This window comes from Dipodomys merriami, unplaced genomic scaffold (genome assembly GCF_024711535.1).
Source record: "Dipodomys merriami isolate MVZ:Mamm:240054 unplaced genomic scaffold, mDipMer1.0.p SCAF_34, whole genome shotgun sequence".
NCBI lineage: Eukaryota > Metazoa > Chordata > Mammalia > Rodentia > Heteromyidae > Dipodomys > Dipodomys merriami.
In genome coordinates this window covers 14,416,101-14,433,366 of record NW_027204937.1, presented here as the reverse complement: position 1 = coordinate 14,433,366, position 17,266 = coordinate 14,416,101, and the positions used below count along the sequence as shown (strand labels likewise).

The 17,266-nt window shown below is 45.6% G+C and overlaps 1 protein-coding gene across 3 annotated transcripts in view; it reads left to right on the top strand.

The window, feature by feature from the left end:
* LOC138803434 (lysine-specific demethylase 4A) overlaps positions 1-14,796 on the top strand; it is a 54,059-nt gene extending 39,263 nt beyond the window's left edge. For all 3 annotated transcript variants that reach the window (XM_069987437.1, XM_069987436.1, XM_069987435.1), the window contains 9 exons: positions 266-470; positions 1,088-1,164; positions 1,780-1,835; positions 3,133-3,241; positions 3,557-3,742; positions 7,370-7,540; positions 13,133-13,252; positions 13,515-13,607; positions 13,745-14,796. In XM_069987437.1, coding sequence (XP_069843538.1) covers positions 266-470; positions 1,088-1,164; positions 1,780-1,835; positions 3,133-3,241; positions 3,557-3,742; positions 7,370-7,540; positions 13,133-13,252; positions 13,515-13,607; positions 13,745-13,885 — 1,158 coding nt within the window. In that variant the 3' untranslated portion in view covers positions 13,886-14,796. The remainder of the gene's footprint in view (positions 1-265; positions 471-1,087; positions 1,165-1,779; positions 1,836-3,132; positions 3,242-3,556; positions 3,743-7,369; positions 7,541-13,132; positions 13,253-13,514; positions 13,608-13,744) is intronic.
* The last annotated feature ends 2,470 nt before the right edge of the window (positions 14,797-17,266 follow it).

Here is a 17,266-nt window from a genome sequence, read left to right as displayed (position 1 = left end):
AGAAGATTGAAATCCCAGTTGCCTCTTACCTCTCTCCCTCTTCTCAGTTGTCCCCTAGAGGCCTTTGTTTGATGCTGCAGTGAGAAATTGAATTTGAGTCATTAGAGGTAACTTCAATTAGTAGCTCTGGGATAATGGCTGGGCACCCGGGAGCTATAGTCGTAGTCACATGAGTGAGAGAGCCAGCTTTCTGCTGATGGAGCAGGTGGAGAGCTGAGAGCAGGGATGTGTGTTCACTGTGCTGTGTGTTCTTCTCTCCCCTCAGGTCGAGTTTGGGGGCCTGAGCCAGAACTGTGGAAATGCTTCCACATCCGCTGCCCAAACACAAAGGACCAAGCCATTGATTCCAGAAATGTGCTTCACCACAACCGGCTGCAGCACAGACATCAACCTTTCTACTCCTTATCTGGAGGAAGATGGCACCAGCATGCTTGTCTCCTGCAAGAAGTGCAGTGTCCGGGTCCATGCCAGTGAGTTTCTCTCACTCTTCTCTCCTGTACCTGGAGCATGAACCTGCTCATAGGAGGTGTTTACTATCTGCTGGCCTCCTTCCTCCCCCAATTCTAAGGCTGCTTACGTGGTATTAGAGTGTTGTTGCTGACTGATAGCTTTCCTGTGATGCTAAACATCTCTACTTGAGCCAGTTAACTCTGCTACTAGGCATTTGTACCTGTGACTCCACAATTTTGGGCTTTGAGTCCTGCTGACAATGATCTAGGATTCTGGGGTTTCTATAAGATTTGATATTTTGGGGACGTGGTTTATAGAAAATAATTGCAGCTGGGCACCAGTAGCTTATATCTGTAATCCTAGCTACTCTGGAGGCTAAGATCTGAGGATCTCAGTTCAAAGCCAGCCCGGGCAGGAAAGTCCATGAGACTTTTATTTCCAATTAACCATCAGAAAATTGGAAGTGGAGTTGTGGCTCAAAGTGGTAGAGCTAGCCTCGGGCAAAAAGAGCTCAGGGAGAGCGCCCAGGCCCTGAGTCCAAGCCCCATCACCAACAGCAACAACAACAACAAAAATTACAAATCCATTTGGACTCTAGCCTTCAGGTTTAATTTGTTATATTTGGTGTTCTTATCAGGTTGCTATGGGGTTCCCCCTACAAAGGCTTCTGAAGAGTGGATGTGTTCCCGGTGTTCTGCCAATGCCCTGGAAGAAGTGAGTACTTCCACACTCTTCCTATTACTTATGGGACAAGTTCAGGGCCAGCCTTTTTCATGCTGGACTTACTTCCTCAGCAGTTTGCTAGGACCTAGTACTCCATGATGTCAGAGTGCATTGTGGGAATAAGCCCTGTGACCTTAGATGTATGCTAACCACTTGCAGCAGGGCATGAAGTGATCTAGAAGCTGGGTTCTAATTTCCTTTCACTGTCTTCTTCCTCCTATTCTTCCTCCATTTCCTCTTCCTCTCCTCTATTCTTCCTCTTCTTGCTCCTCCTTGACAGAACCAAGTGGAGGTCCTCCTGTTGTTAACAATCCCGAAACTCCCTTGTTCACCCTTGCCCCTGGCATCACCTGTGCAGGGAGCAGTTAGCCCTGCAGCCTCCAGCTCATAGAGCCGCTCTCAGGACTTTACTCACAGTTGTTAGGAACAGTGTTAAGTCAAGTGATGCTTGATGCACTTTGTTCCTGAATGGCTTCTCTGTCTCTTGCCTCTTACACACTACTGCCTTGGTTGAGGTTAGGGTTGCCCACAGGAAGTCATGAGGAGAGCAGATGGGATATTAATGACTTGGTGGTAACCCCTTTCCTCCCACTCTCTTTTGGGCAGGACTGCTGTTTATGCTCATTACGAGGAGGGGCCCTGCAGAGAGCAAATGATGACAGGTAAGTTTTCTGAGCAGTCTGAGATCCAGGCTCAGTTCTGAAGTAGCATGCAGAGGTTCCTGGGGTTATGGGTGCTTCAGAGTGACTGAAGAGCTGAGCAACACAAGATGTGGAGACTTTTTTTTTTGGTGCTGGTCCTGGGGCTTGAATTCAGGGCCTGGGCACTGTCCCTGAGCTTCTTTGGCTCAAAGCTAGCACTCTACCATGTGAGCCATAGTGCCACTTCCAGCCTTTTCTGAGTAGTTTATTGGAAATAAGAGTTTCCTGGACTTTCCTGCCTGACCTGGCTTCAAATTATGACCCTCAGATCTCAGCCTCCTGAGTAGCTAGGATTGGAGACATGAGCCACCAGCACCCTGTTGGAAACTCATTTTTAGCAGTGGGTTGCCTAGGGAGACAAGAAATCCTAGGTTCATTTGAGACAGACATGTGAGTAACATTCTCCTTTTGAGGGGCTCAGAATGGACTCAGGAGAGAATGAAAACCCTATAAAGTGGTGCTATATAGTAGTGAGGACATTGACCCTGTCAGAGCTGGGAACAGTGTGCACAAGTGGCCACTGCTATGGGCTAGGAAGTAACCCTGCCCTGGTCCAGTCCTGCTATTTGGAGAGGGTACAGGTCCTCAAAGGGAACACTGGGATATTGAAGAGAGCTCAGTCAAGCCACCCACTCTTCCCCAAGTGCGTCAAGCAGCTCCTTTTCTTAGAACCACATTCTGCCATCTTAGTTTTTCTCATCTTTGTGTATGTCGGTTTCCCAAAATGTCCAGAACTTGGCTTAATCTTCTCTTAGTGTCCACTGGGCAGAGAAAGAAGGACTTGGTTGAGACTTTAAAGATAAAGGGAACAAGCCAGGTGCCAGCAGCTCATGCCTGTAATCCTAGCTACTCAGGAGGCTGAGATCTCAGAATCACGGTACAAAACCAGCCTGGGCAGGAAACTCCATGAGACTCTTATCTCCAATTAACCACCAGAAAACCAGAAGTGGTACTGTGGCTCCAGTGGTAGAATGCTAACCTTGAGCTGAAGAGCTGAAGGACAGCACCCAGGCCCAGAGTTCAAGCCCCACAACCAACCCCCCCCCCAAAAAAAAAATAGATAAAGGCCTAGCAAATGATTGAGGAGTGTGTGTGTGTGTGTGTGTGTGTGTGTGTGTGTGTGTGTGTGTGTGTGTGTGTGTGTGTGTCTGTGTGTCTGTGTGTGTGTCTGTGTATACACCATCTGAAGGCCTACATTAGAAATGAAAGCCACAGGACCATGAACCCTGAGGTCACCGGGGCCTTTCCCTTTTGGCAGGTGGGTCCACGTTTCATGTGCCGTGGCAATTCTGGAAGCAAGGTTTGTCAACATTGCTGAAAGAAGTCCTGTGGATGTGAGCAAAATCCCCCTACCTCGCTTCAAACTGGTAAGGAAGAAATGGGCGTGTACACAGTACATCATTACATTACTGACAAGTCTGGGCAGAGGACAGCAGTGTATTTCTGCTTGGCCCAGTGGCTACCCTTATGTCTTGCTTCTGTCAATGATATTTACTCACAGTAAAAGTACTGGTAAAAGTACTGGTGGTTAAAGGAGAGATTGGAATAGGTTATGGGCACACTCTGTGTTTTGAGTGGAGGGTGGCTCTGGATTGCTTATATCTGTGCTTTGGGATGGGGAGCAAAGGAAGAGGCTTGTCTGTCAGTTCCTGGAATCATTGGCTCTCTTCCCCCATATACAGAAATGTGTCTTCTGTAAGAAGCGAAGGAAAAGAAATGCTGGCTGCTGTGTACAATGCTCTCACGGCCGCTGTCCAACCGCTTTCCACGTGAGCTGTGCTCAGGCGGCTGGAGTGATGATGCAGCCTGACGACTGGCCTTTTGTGGTCTTCATTACCTGCTTTCGGCACAAGATTCCCAATTTGGAGGTGAGGGGGGGGCGGGGGCACTTCAGTCCTATGCAAAGGCTTCGATTATTTTCTCTATGCCTTGCATTTATTGTGTCAGCATCGATTATCTCAATTTGATGCTCGATGGAGGATGCCTGCCAGTGAGTAAGCATTGGAGAAATGGCCCCTCTCCATGTCTGTTCCCTACCCGGAGTTGGTAATTCAGGGCCACCAAACTGCTTTGATCCATTGCTTTGGAGAAACCCCTTGAGGGTCCCAAGGTCATTAATCTAGGCGTCCTTTTTCTTCTGTAAATGTTGAGAACTGATAACCCTCGCTAGTTGGTATTAACTGCAGTACAACAAGGAGTTTTGCACTTCTTTAGATGGTGAAGTACATAGGATATATGGAACATTAACTAGAGGAGCAAGCAATGAGGTGGGCCTTCAGCAATCAGGAAGAATCAGGACTGGGAGAGTTCAGGGGTTTAGAAACAGGAGCAAGTCTTGGAAGAATAGTCATGCGAGGCCTGAGACTGTAGCTCTACAGTAGAGCAATTGCCTAGCTTGTACAAGGCCCTGGGTTAAATCCTCTGCACAAAGAGAAACAGACAGAGGCAGAGAGGGGAGGAATGAATGAGGAAAAGAAAAAGGGAAGAAGAAAAGAGAGAGACAAGAGATAGTCAAGATCAATGGTGGGTTGTGTGGTGATGTCACTTGAAAAATGAGTAGTGCCCCTGGACTGCCAAACATGTCTCACATCTCTTCCATTGAATGAGGAGAACTTTTTAAATAATATTTTGATTTTGAGCTTTTTCTTGGCAGTCCTGGGGTTTGAACTCAGGACCATGAATTTGCTGATGCATTCTTTTGGTTTTTTTTTTGGTCCGGTCATGGGGCCTGAACTCTGGGCCTGGGTGCTGTTCCTCAGCTCTTCAGCTCAAGGCTAGCGCTCTATCACTTGAGCCACAGCGCCACTTCCAGCTTTTTCTGCTTATGTGGTGCTGAGGAATCGAACCCAAGGCCTCATGCATGCAAGGCAAGCACTTTACCACTGAGCCACCATCCCAGCTCCTGCTGATGCATTCTTTAAAGATTTATTAAGCATGTACTAAACACCAGGTACAACTTGAGCTAGAAATCCTATTTTTTTGACAGTTACTCAGGTGGTTGGTTGAGAAGAGGATTCAATAATCAAAATGTGAGGCAGAAAACCCAAGTTAGCTTGGGTGAAAGTGAAGTCAGAAATGGAAACATGCAGACAGAATCTGAGGTCCTGTCCAACCCTGAGATCCCATAACCCTGGGATCCCACACCAGGTAGAGTTGACAGGGCTTGTTTTACCCTGGAAATAGAGAAGAGGGACTGTAAATGGAAGGTGACTCCCTTGAGAGATGGGAAACAGCAGCCAGCAGGTAGCTGGAGATAGCTATGAGGGTGAGGATCTGGTTGTTTTTTATTTGTATTTTTTTTGGTCTGGTCATGGGGCCTGAACTCTGGGCCTGGGCTCTGTCCCTCAGCTCTTCAGCTTAAAGCTAGCACTCTACCACTTGAGCCACAGCACCACTTCTGGCTTTTTCTGCTTATGTGGTGCTGAGGAATCGAACTCATGGCCTCAAGCATGCAGGACAAGCACTCTACCACTGAGCCACCTTCCCAGCCCTATTACCAGCTTTAGTAGGATAGTTAAATCAATGTCCCACTGGAAATTGGGTTCTGGAGAGTCATCCACTTTCCTCTAAGCCCCAGGATGAAAAAAGTGAAAGCAACCAGTGGGAGGATAATAACACTCACGGGCTAGTCTAAAGAAGGCGGATCTAGTTTGGCCTCATTGAGTTATCCCAAAGGACAAAGCCTGGGACAGTGAGCTCAGAACCCAGTTCCCTGTTGGGAATGACAGCCATCAGCAAGTTACAGTCTGATGGAGGAGAGGATCCTGTGGTCTTTCAGCAGTGTGATCACTGTGGTGATCAGATGAACACAGGAGACAGCCAGTCCACAGAAGGAGCTAGTCTGTCTGATTTGGGCTAGTTGGTTCACTGGATCCTCGTTTTCATGAAGTATTTTGCTGAGCAAGAGAAGTGGTCAGTGGTATGGGTGGATCTTAGGTAAATGGTAAAATGAGGCTGGGGAGGAGTAAAAGCCTGAGAAACATCAAGTCCTAGCAGAGAAGGCTCAGGTTGGTCTTGGAACAAGAGCATGGATCTGAGCTGATTAGCAGTACTCCATGTGTTGTGAGGAAAATGAGGTAGTGTTGAGGGTTTTGTTTGCTTGTTTGTGCCAGTACTGGAGCTTGAACTCATAGCCTCATTCCCTTGCTTGGCATTTTCACTCACAGATGATGCTTTCCCATTTGAGCCATACCTTCAGTCGCACATTTGTGCTGATTAATTGGAAATTTGCCCAGGGTTGGCTTTGAACCATGATTTTCAGACCTCAGCTTCCTAGGTAGTTAGGACTACTGATATGAGCTTTTATTCTTTTATGAATTCATTCTTCAGCCAAGTGCGAGCCCAAAGCCCCTAAGTTCAAGCCTTAGTATAGGCACAAAACAAAAACAAAAGAAATTCATTCTGAAGGTATTTATTAAGCATGTGGTGCAGTTGAAAGATACATCGGAAACTAGTTAATGCACAGTATGTCAGATGATGAAAAGTACAGTGGGTAAAAATAAAGCAGGCTAAAGGGAATGGGAGAAATAAAGAACGGCACCAGTGAGTAGGCACTGGGATATAAGACAGCCAGTGGGCTGATAAATGGGGAAAGGCCCGTCAGGTATAGAGAACAGCAGTGCAAAGGCCCTGGGGTAAGAGCATGGGTGGTACATAATGTCCAGAGAACAGCAAGAGCACTGGTTTATCTGGAATAGAGTGTTTAGGAAGATTTGAGAGCATGGTTAGACATGAACCTAATACTTGCTTTGTGATCCCATTTGTGTCAAGGATGAATTCTGAACGAGAAGGGTGCAGCTGAGGGCACTTGAGATGGCAGGTCCTGATAATGGGGAAAGTTAATTGTTCGGAGTTGCTGACACCTGGGAAACATGTCAGTGCCTGAGGGTAGAGCTAGTTTGTAGGTCAGGGTTGGGCATTGACTGGTCCTGGGTTGACTCTACTCAGAGACTCTGTACACCCAAGATCTGTGTATGGGGAGGCACTGTCAGGCTGGTTGCAGAGAAATCACAAAGGTATGTTTAGTACTGGATAAGGACCAGCTATGGGCTAGGAGATAAGGAGGAGCCAAATGTAAGGAGAATAATGCCTTATCTGGGTATCTAGAAAGGCCTGTATTTGTTTGTTTGTTTGGTCCTGGTGCTTGAACTCTGGCCTAGGCACTGTTCCTGAGCTCTTTTGCTTAAGGCTAGTGTTCTACCACTTTGAACCACAACTCCACTTCTGGTTTTCTGAGTAGTTTATTGGGGTTATTGGACTATCCTGACTGTGCTGGCACTGAAGTGCAGTCCTCAGATCTCAGCCTCCTGAGTAGCTATTTTTATAGGTGTGAGCCACCAATGCCCAGCTGAAAGGATTGTTTTAGTTCCACTCTCTTGTCCCTTCTATTTTTCCATTCCCACACTTATCCTTTCTCATGGGAGTGAGACTGAGTTAATTTTGGTGGGCAGGCCTGTCCACTCCATGAATATTAACCCAAACCTCTGTTTTTCCAGCGTGCCAAGGGGGCCTTGCAGAGCATCACTGCAGGCCAGAAGGTCATCAGCAAGCATAAGAACGGGCGTTTCTACCAGTGTGAAGTGGTCACACTCACCACGGAGACCTTCTATGAAGTCAACTTTGATGATGGCTCCTTCAGCGACAATCTTTATCCTGAGGACATAGTGGTAATGTCTGCAAGCAGCTTCTTGGGCAGTTTGATTGAGACTGGGGTATTTCCATGCTTGGTCGGCAGACTGGATATGGGTCTGCATTGCCTTCTCTAGCCAGGGCTTGTGGCTTTTTTAATCATCAGTCAGTCTCCAAACAAAATGATTTGTTTTGATCTTTCTTGCAAGGAATATTATGTGCTACTAGGGTACTCTGCTTTCTCTAGGAGCTTCTGGGAATTAACGTTTCCTGCAGTTTTTTGAAACATGCAGTATATTTTGATCTATACTATCCCTGAAAGTATCTAGTACAGAAGAAAATGTCCAAACCTTGGAATCAACGCAGTATGTCAATGCCAGCTTCATTGTTTCAAAGCTGTGCAACTAGGAGAATTCGCCTACTCCTCTAAGATGGGTGCCATTTAGGAGACGTGTGCAGTCTACCTTGGCTCTTCACAGTTGAGGATACAATTTTCCTGTAGACACCATGGCCTGCTAATGTTATCAATACCCTGAGTCAGAGGCCCTACCTGGCTCTGATCTTGAGTTTCCTGGCTCAGTGTTAGACTTAGTTTGAGTTTCCCCTGCCCCTATCCTGCCTTTTTATGAACTAGATACTAACTAGACTAGCACCAAGGTAGAGGAATAAAGGTTTTTTTCCTTTAACGAATTGGGTATTTCCACTGTTTATACACTTCATTAACAATTGTTCACAGCATGAGTACAAAGGTCATTGTAAAGGTGATAGTACTCACTGCAATAGTACAGTGGTGATTTATTATGCCCTGATATGCCAGCCACTGTGCTTAGTGCTCTCATACCTATATGAGAGACTCGGAGAAGTAGATGGTGGCCTTTCTAACTCTCCTTTTCTAAATTACTAAGGAACTCAAAGAGCTTATAGATATGTTTTTTGTTTTTGTTTTTTTGGTGCTGAGGACCAAACACAGGGTCTTACATTTGCCAGGCAAGTACTCTTTTACTGTTCTAAGTCCTCAATACCAAGCTTGTTTTTTTTTTTTGTGTGTGTGTGTGTGTGTATGTGGTTTTGTCTATCAATATTTAGCATATTAGAAATTAAAGCTAAGATTAACTTTTTTGCTTTTTTTGCTTTTCTTAGCTTTTTTTTTTCTCTTGAGAGAGAATCTACTTATCCCAGACTGGCTTTGAACTCAACAATCCTCCTGTCTTAGCCTTTCAAGTGCTGGGATTACATTTAAATACTACTGCTCACCCAGGCGCCAGTGGCTCACGTCTCTATTCCTAGCTATTCAGGAGGCTGAGATCTGAGGATCACAGTTCAAAGCCAGCCTGGGCAAGAAAGTCGATGAGACTCTTTTCTCCAATAAACCACTAGAAAACTGGAAGTGGCGCTGTAGCTCAAGCAGTATAGCACTTACCTTGAGCTGAAGAGCTGAGGGACAGCGCCCAAGCCCAGAGTTCAAGCCTCACAACCGACAAAAAAAAAAAAAAGTACTACTCTCAGCCCTTAATATCTACTTTTTTTTTTTTTTGGTCCGGTCGTGGGGCCTGAACTCTGGGCCTGGGTGCTGTCCCTTATCTCTTCAGCTCAAGGCTAGCGCTCTACCACTTGAGGCACAGTGCCACTTCAGGCTTTTTTTTCTTTTTGCTTATGTGGTGCTGAGGAATTCAACCCAGGGCCTCATGAATGCAAGGAAAGCACTCTACCACTGAGCCACCTTCCCAGCCCTAATATCTATTTTTAATGAGAAATATGTTTTCTAAAATAAAAATAGCTGCTGGGAGGAAATGGCATCTTTTTCAAATTTCTTTAATTTCTTTAATATCATTTTCATGCAATCTTTTCATTAAGGTACAATGAGAAGGTTTCACTTCCCACAGATGTATCGTTAGAAAGGGGAAGAGTTTTTGTTGTTGTTGTTTTTGCTGGTTCTAGGCCTTGAACTCAAGGCCTGGGTGCTGTTATAAATTCCTTTTGCTCAAGCTAGCACTTTACTACTTGAGCTACAGCACCACTTTTGGCTTTTTTTTGTGATTAATTGGAGATAAGAATCTCATGGACTTTCTTGTCCAGTCTGGCTTGAACCAAGATCCTCAGAGTGCAGCCTCCTGAGTAGATAGGATTACAGGCATGAGTCACCAGCACCCAGCTGGGAAGAACTTTTTATTTTACTTATACATTTTAATTTATTTTATTTATGTGTTACTGAGAAATCAAAGCCTGGGCTCATGAATGCTAGACAAGCACTCTATCACTAAGCCACATCCCTAGCCCTGGGAAGAACTTTTTAAAAGCCCTTTAGGTATTTGTAATGATTGTTTTTTTTTAATAATCTACCAAAACTCAACAAGAACAGGTGCTTTTTTGGTGTGTGTGTGTGTGTGTGTGTGTGTGTGTGTGTGTGTGTGTGTGTGTGTGTGTGTGTGTGTGTGTGTGTGTGTGTGTGTGTGTGTGTGTGTGTGTGTGTGTGTGTGTGTGTGTGTGTGTGTGTGTGTGTGTGTGTGTGTGTGTGTGCGCGCGTGTGTGCGTGTATGCATGCATGCATGCATGTGCTGGTTCTGGGATTTGAACTCAGCCTTCTCATTTGGCTTTTTGACTTATAGCTCTTCCACTTGAGCCATGCCTCCAGGCCTGGCTTTTTCACTAGTTAATTGGAGATTAGTGCCTCCTGGACTTTTCTGCTCAGACTAACTTTGAACCTTGATCCTCAGATTTCAGCCTCCTGAGTAGCTAGGATTAAAGGAATGAGCTACTAGCACTTGGCTCTAAGTGGCTTTTCCCATTCCTGATTTTAAAACACTGTATTTTGGTCATTTAGAAAACACCAGTACACTGGGCTATATTCATCTTCTAAATGTTACATTTTATTATAAATACCAAAAATAAATCACATATTGTCACTCATTAGAAAACTTTAAATTCTAAATTTTGGAAAGCTTCATAGTGTTCCTATTGATGATGATACTTTTCTGAAATTCTAATTTATGCTTGCAAGTTTAAATTTTATTATTGGCAATAGATGACTGTCTGTTGGTTTCCATGAAGTAACAGAAGTGACAGGATCATTTCATTCATTCTTAGGAAGATGTCTGCCAAACTCGCAAGTCTCAATAACCATAGTCTGTCAGTCTTTTTTTTTTTTTTTTTCTTCAAATGAACTGTTACTTTGTGAAAAAGGAGTAGCTAGTGCAGTTCACATAATTACAACTTTTTTCTTTTGTAGTATTGGGGATTGAATCCAGGGTCTCAAGCATGCTAGGCAACTGTTCTACAACTGAGCTATACCCTAACCCTAACACCGGTGGTTTTCCTCCTGCATACTGTCATATGTGATCCAAAGTGTCTCACAAGTAATTAATCATTTAATACAATCACTTAAGCTTCATAATGTAACAACATCATTATTGTCCTTAAAAGTCACTGTGACAACAGGCTTTTTTTTTAAAACTGAAGTTTAACTCAGCCTCTATACTTGCTAATAAGGAAGTGCTCTGCCACTTGAGTTATTCCCCCGCTTCCACCTTCAACCCCACCCTTTGTGTTTATTTTTGTTAATTTATTTTTTTGTTGGTCATGGGACTTGAACTCTGGGCCTGGGATTAGTAACATAAGCTATCACATCTGATGAAACCAGACTGCTCCTTCCTTTAAATTCTGAGTACATGATGGTAAAGGATATAGTAATGAGAATTGTGTTTATTCCCAACCCTGTACTGTTGGTGCACACCATTAGTAGTTGTAGATTTTACACCACCACAGCAAATGTCACCACAGTGAAAAAAGGCTAGGGTTTTGATACTATAAAAATAATTGTATGGGGGCTGGGAAGGTGGCTCAGTGGTAGAGTGCTTGCCTTGCATGCATGAGACCCTGGGTTTGATTCCTCAGCACCACATAAGCAGAAAAAGCAGGAAGTGGTGCTATGGCTCAAATGGTAGAGTGGCAGCCTTGAGCTGAAGAGCTAAGGGACAGCACCCATGCCCTGAGTTCAGACCCCATGACTGACCAAAAAAAAAAAAAAAATGTATGACTTCAAATGTCCCTTGATAATGTCTCAGAAGATTCTCAAGTTGCAGACTACCTTTTGAGAACTGCTCAGGGAAATGAAACTGAGTTGTGGGTTGTCATATGTTTAATTAAAACTTTTACCTCAGATTCTTTTGGGTATGGGTATACAGCAGGTTCATAGCATATATATATATATTACCTACTCAACAAACAAATCAGCAGTATAGTTTAGAACCATTTCTACTTAGTAAATGAATTGGCAAACAGGTCAGAACCTTTCTGTTGTTGTTTTGTTTTGTTTTTTGCTGGTCCTGGGGCTTGTACTCTGGGCCTGGGTTCTGTCTGTGAGCCTCTCTGTACTCAAGGCTAGCACCCTACAACTTGAACCACAATGCCATGTCTGGCCTTTTCTGTTTCATGTGGTTCTGAGGAATTGAACCCAGAGCTTCAATGCATGCTAAGAAAGTACTCTACCACTAAGCCACATTCCCAGCCTGGTCAGTACGTTTTGTAACTATTTGTCATGTAGTATGATGCTCACCAGAACACCTTGTGAACAACATATGCCAATAGACTCACTTCCCTGTCCCCCAAATGTGTCCTTTTTTGGGGGGTAGGGTAAGGGTAGGGTGGGGTGTGCTTGTCCTGAGATTTGAACTCAGAGCCCGGGCACTGTCCCTGAGCTCTTTTGCTCAAGGCTAGTGCTCTACGATTTGAACTACAACTCCACATTCAGCTTTTTGATGGTTAATTGGAGATAACTGTTTCATGCACTTTTTTGTCCAGGCTGGCTTCAAACCATGGTCCTCAGATCTCAGCCTCCTGAGTAGCTAGGATTATAGGCATGAGCCACTGGTGCCCAGCTAAATGTGCACTGTCCATAGTGGACCTCCTAGGTTTATCCATCTGAGCTTTTTTTTTGGCCAGTCCTGGGCTTGAACTCTAGGTCTGGGCGCTGTCCCTCAGCTCTTCAGCTCAAGGCTAGCACTCTACCACTTGAGCCACAGCACCACTTCTGGCTTTTTCTGCTTATGTGGTGCTGAGGAATCGAACCCAGGGCCTCATGCATGCAAGGCAAGCACTCTACCACTGAGTCACCTTCCCAGCCCCCCCCATCTGAGCTTTGATTCAACCACCATGCATGCACATTGACCGCGACCACTGTACAAATTTCTGGGCCTGGGATATGTTAAGATTCATCTTAGCTTACCTTTGTAGTAAAAGTTATATATAATGCCAAGTCCCCTAATAGATGAGCCTTTCTTTTCTTACCTTGCCTGAATTTTAAGAACCTATTTCTTAAAATAGAATTGAGTACAATTCTAGCATTTCTTCTGGCACAGCCCTGGAGAACTCTAAGAGAAGGTCAGGTGAGAGGATGTGAGGAAGACTGCACTGCTCCTATACTCCTATTCTATTATAGCTGATCTTTTTTTCTCTGCTAGAAGCAGTAGTAGTAAGATGATTGGGGCAAACTCAGCCTTAGCAATCAGGTGTTTATTGTGTCTTTCAGCCTTACCTGGATTGATTTAGCAGGGATTTATCTTGGCTTCTTGAGTTGATATCAGTTGTCATTGTGCTCTTAGACCTTCCTTTCACTTTCTTTCTTCTTTCCTTAGAGCCAGGACTGTCTCCAGTTGGGTCCTCCTGCTGAAGGGGAAGTGGTCCAAGTGAGATGGACAGATGGCCAAGTCTATGGAGCCAAGTTTGTGGCGTCCCATCCTATCCAGATGTATCAGGTAAACAGAGGTTTTATCTAGGGAGTTGGGGATGGGATAGGCATTTGATCAATTCAACACTTCCTCTTGTGTAAGAAGTGTATCTTTGGTCTTGAGACAATTAGCTTCAGTTCAGTCTGTCAGTATGGTCTCAGGCCTGGCAAGCTGAGTCCAGGTTAGTAATGCATTCTTTTGGCTATGGAAAATTGCCACTGCATGGCAGACCAGGAGTAGTCAGGGATATCCTAGACAAAAGGCAAAAAGGCCTTTGTTTCCTTGGCAGGTGGAATTTGAGGATGGCTCACAGCTTGTGGTAAAGAGAGATGATGTATACACACTGGATGAAGAACTCCCCAAGAGAGTGAAGTCCAGACTGGTGAGTATGTGTTTTCTGTGTATCCCTGGCTATCCCTTCCTGGGAGGGGAAGGGATACAGGGTCATGTCCCTTTGGCTTTTTTTAATTAGTGTATTTGGCCACAAAGTGATAATTTGGTTTGTTTATTCTTCTTTAGTCAGTAGCCTCAGACATGCGCTTCAATGAGATTTTCACAGAGAAAGAGGTTAAACAAGAAAAGAAACGGCAGCGTGTCATCAACTCAAGATACCGGGAAGATTATATTGAGCCTGCACTGTACCGGGCTATCATGGAGTAGACACTTCCAGGGTCTAAGAGGTTCCCAGCCATCAAGGCGAGAGCACTCTGGGGTTCCACAACACAGCAGACACACGGAACTCAGAAGTCTCTAAAAATGAAATTGTAAAAAGAAAAGAATGAGACACTCAAACCCCATCATCTTCTCACCCCATCCTCATCGCATTCTGCCATAGGGAAATAACAAGCCGTTTTTGGACAGTTGGCTGCAGCCACTGATCTCCTGGCAGAGGGGCTGACACTGGAACGCTGTGACTACATCAGCCCCCAGTCCAAAAAGGAGATCAAATGTGCCGGCTGGGCTGGCTGCCCTGGTCTAGGACTTTGCTTCCTACCATCACTTGCACCGACAAAGCAGCGGTGCTGGTGTTTGATCCAACTCTCCTTTTGTATTTATGTGTGTGTGTGTGTGTGTGTGTGTGTGAGAGAGAGAGAGAGAGAGAGAGAGAGAGAGCATGTGTGTGTGCATGTGTATGTATGTTTGTCCGGACCAGTTTCTGCCAGCCCCTGGCCTTTACTTCTTTGCCTATGCAGGGCAAACAAAATGTGAAATTCTGCCCTCAGCTGAGCTGAGTGAGGGCCCCTGGGGTTTGGCTGGAGGAGGGTGCACCATCTGTCCAGGCTTGGAACTGTCTCAAGAGAGTGTTGGCAAAGCTGCAGTATTGAGATGCTAAGGAGCTGTTGCCACCTCTTTGTCCTCCTTTGAAGGGGACATAGGGGTAATGTGGTTTGTGCCGCAAACTTGAGGCACAGAGCCCCTGTGGACACAGTATTAAAGGGTGTGAGTGGGGAACACCCTGAAGAGGGGGTATTTTAATGATGAAAGCAGGCAGAGCCTGGTGGTTGATTCTGTCAACATAAAATTGCAATCAAGCAGGGGTTGGGAGGGTTTGGACAGGGGCAGGTGTGTAGATATGCTCTTGGTCAGGGTGGGAGGGAGTTGGCTGGGGGTGGGGAGGGTGGGACTAGAGGGCAGCACTGAAGGGGTTAAACGGGTTTTTGCTCCTCCTGAATTTGTTTGCCTGGGCCTAGGAATGGAGGGCTTCACACTTATATCCTATGTATACAAGAATGAAGTTTATAATACTTCCCCTTTTTTGTTACGTATGAACGCTATAAACCAAATTATTTTGAAAACTGGTGCATCACCTTGTCCTTAGCAATAAAATGTGTTGAGCAGAAGATTGACTGTGTCTGCCCCAACGAGCCCAGGTGGCTCAGGGTCAGGCTGCAAAGTAGTGAGTACTTGTGGGTTCTAATCTGTGGTAACTGTCAAAGGATGGGTCTCTTGTGGAGCACTATATTAGGTCAAGTGTGGTAGATCGTGGGGAGCAGGGGCCCTTCTGACTATGAGCAAGCACTTCTTTGTGCTTCCCCTTCTTTGGAGATGGCCAAGCGGAAGGAACAGAAAAAGGAACAGACTTCCAAGTCTTCTAACCATTGATCTACTTGCACCCTATTTGAATTTACTGAGCTGGTCTAAGTCCATACCAACATCTATTCCCCACACATTCTAAAAGCAGTTTGAAAGGAGGTAATACAATGTAGATTCCTGAAAGAGCTTAGGTCCCAAAACATCTCCTAGTAGGGTTTTGAAATTGCTTGTAGAGTATCTTACCTGGAGGAAGACTCAGTTCTTATTTGGCATACCCTGAGGTCAAAGAGAAAGTCTACAGAGATTGACCTGTTGCCCTCCATTCTGGGATTCCCAGGGGATGTGGCTGGGAAGGCTGGGTAGATCAAGGCCTTCTGAAATGCTGAGTAGGTCTTAAGAGCAAACATCTTTGCAAGAGAGCAGAGTTAACCAAGCTTTGTCCACAGGGTCCTACCCCTCAATGGCTTTGTCCTTGCTGAAACATCTACAGAGTTTGTTTGTTTGTTTTGGTCGGTTGTGGGGCTTGAACTCTGGGCTTGGGCGCTGTCCCTGTGCTCTTCAAGAGCTCAAGGTGAGTGAGCACTCTACTGCTTGAGCCACAAACAGTGCCACTTCTGGTTTTCTAATGGTTTATTGGATATAAGAGTCTTATGGACTTTCCTGCCTGGGCTGGCTTTGAACCATGATCCTCAGATCTCAGCCTCCTGAATAGCTAGGATTACAGGTGTGAGCCACCAGCACCTTGCCACACTTTTTACCACTGAGCCACCTTCCCAGCCCATTGCCACACTTTTTAATTTTGGACAATGTCTTGCTATCTCAAGCTGGCCTCCAGCTCTCAATCCTGTCTCAGCCTCCTTAGTGTGCCTTCCTGCTTGACTTTCCACTTTATTTTGGTCAGTGTAAAAACCCTAAGAAAACATGTTCAAAGTGGTTATGAGACTATCCCAAATCAGTTTGTTTTGCTGCTAGGGATCTCTCCTGGGCTTTGAATCTTCTAAATAAGTGCTCTACCTTGATGCTATATTCCCACAAGCCTGGTCCATCCTCATCCCCTCCCATTTTAGTTAGGTGGGGTCCTCAGGAATCACCTCATCTGAAGGCAGAGAATCCTTGCCCTCTACCTGCCAGCAACACCTCTTCCCCCTCACTTTTTTTTTTTTTGCCCAGGGCAAATCATCTTATTAATTTCTGGCATCCATAGGTGACAGTTTACAGTGTCCACCCCTTTTCTGGAGAATTAAGCTTTAAGTTGTGCCCTAAACGGATACTGCCAAGGGCTCCATGGAGGGAATGGGGGAAAGCAAGGCAGGGGAGTCAGGAGGAGACTCCTGGAGCTGCCTGTAGGGCTGCTTCCATGCTCTTTTTGTGTATCTTTCATTTTTTTTGTATTGTTATAAAGGTGATGTACAGAGAGGTTAGTTATGGAAGTCAGGTAGAGTACATCTCTTTTTGGACAGTATCTCCCCGATACTTGTGCTGTCCTAGTTTTCTCTCCCATCTGCACCCACAAGTTCTATAGTTCATTTTCCACATAGGGTGTAGTGAGTATACTGCCAGTGCTGCATTTGTTTACCCTTTCTCCCTCCGTTTCTGTGCCCCCCACCCAAAAACTGGAACGAGGGGAAAACCTCTTCCCATTTCCTGGGGTTCATTTCGACAAGTATTACTTTAATGACCAGAGGCACGCATGTATTCCTAAGAATGTCCTCCTTTGGTGTCACTGTCCCCGTGCCTGCTGACCTCACGACTGGGCTGAGCCAAGGAGGGCCAAAGCCGTGGTCTGCAAGGAGCTATGTGTCCGTCCTGAAGGAGAGCTGAAACGTCCTGGGGCACGGGACGACCGTGCCCACCCGCCGCCCCTCGCCGTCGCGAGGAAACGGGCTTTCACGCCCTCGGATCATGGAGCCGGCCGGGGAGGTTTCCTCTGGGCGGCCAGCGGTGCATCGGAACGCACGAGGCGAGGGCGCCCTAGCTGCGCTGGCAGGCCAGGCCAGTTCCACAGGC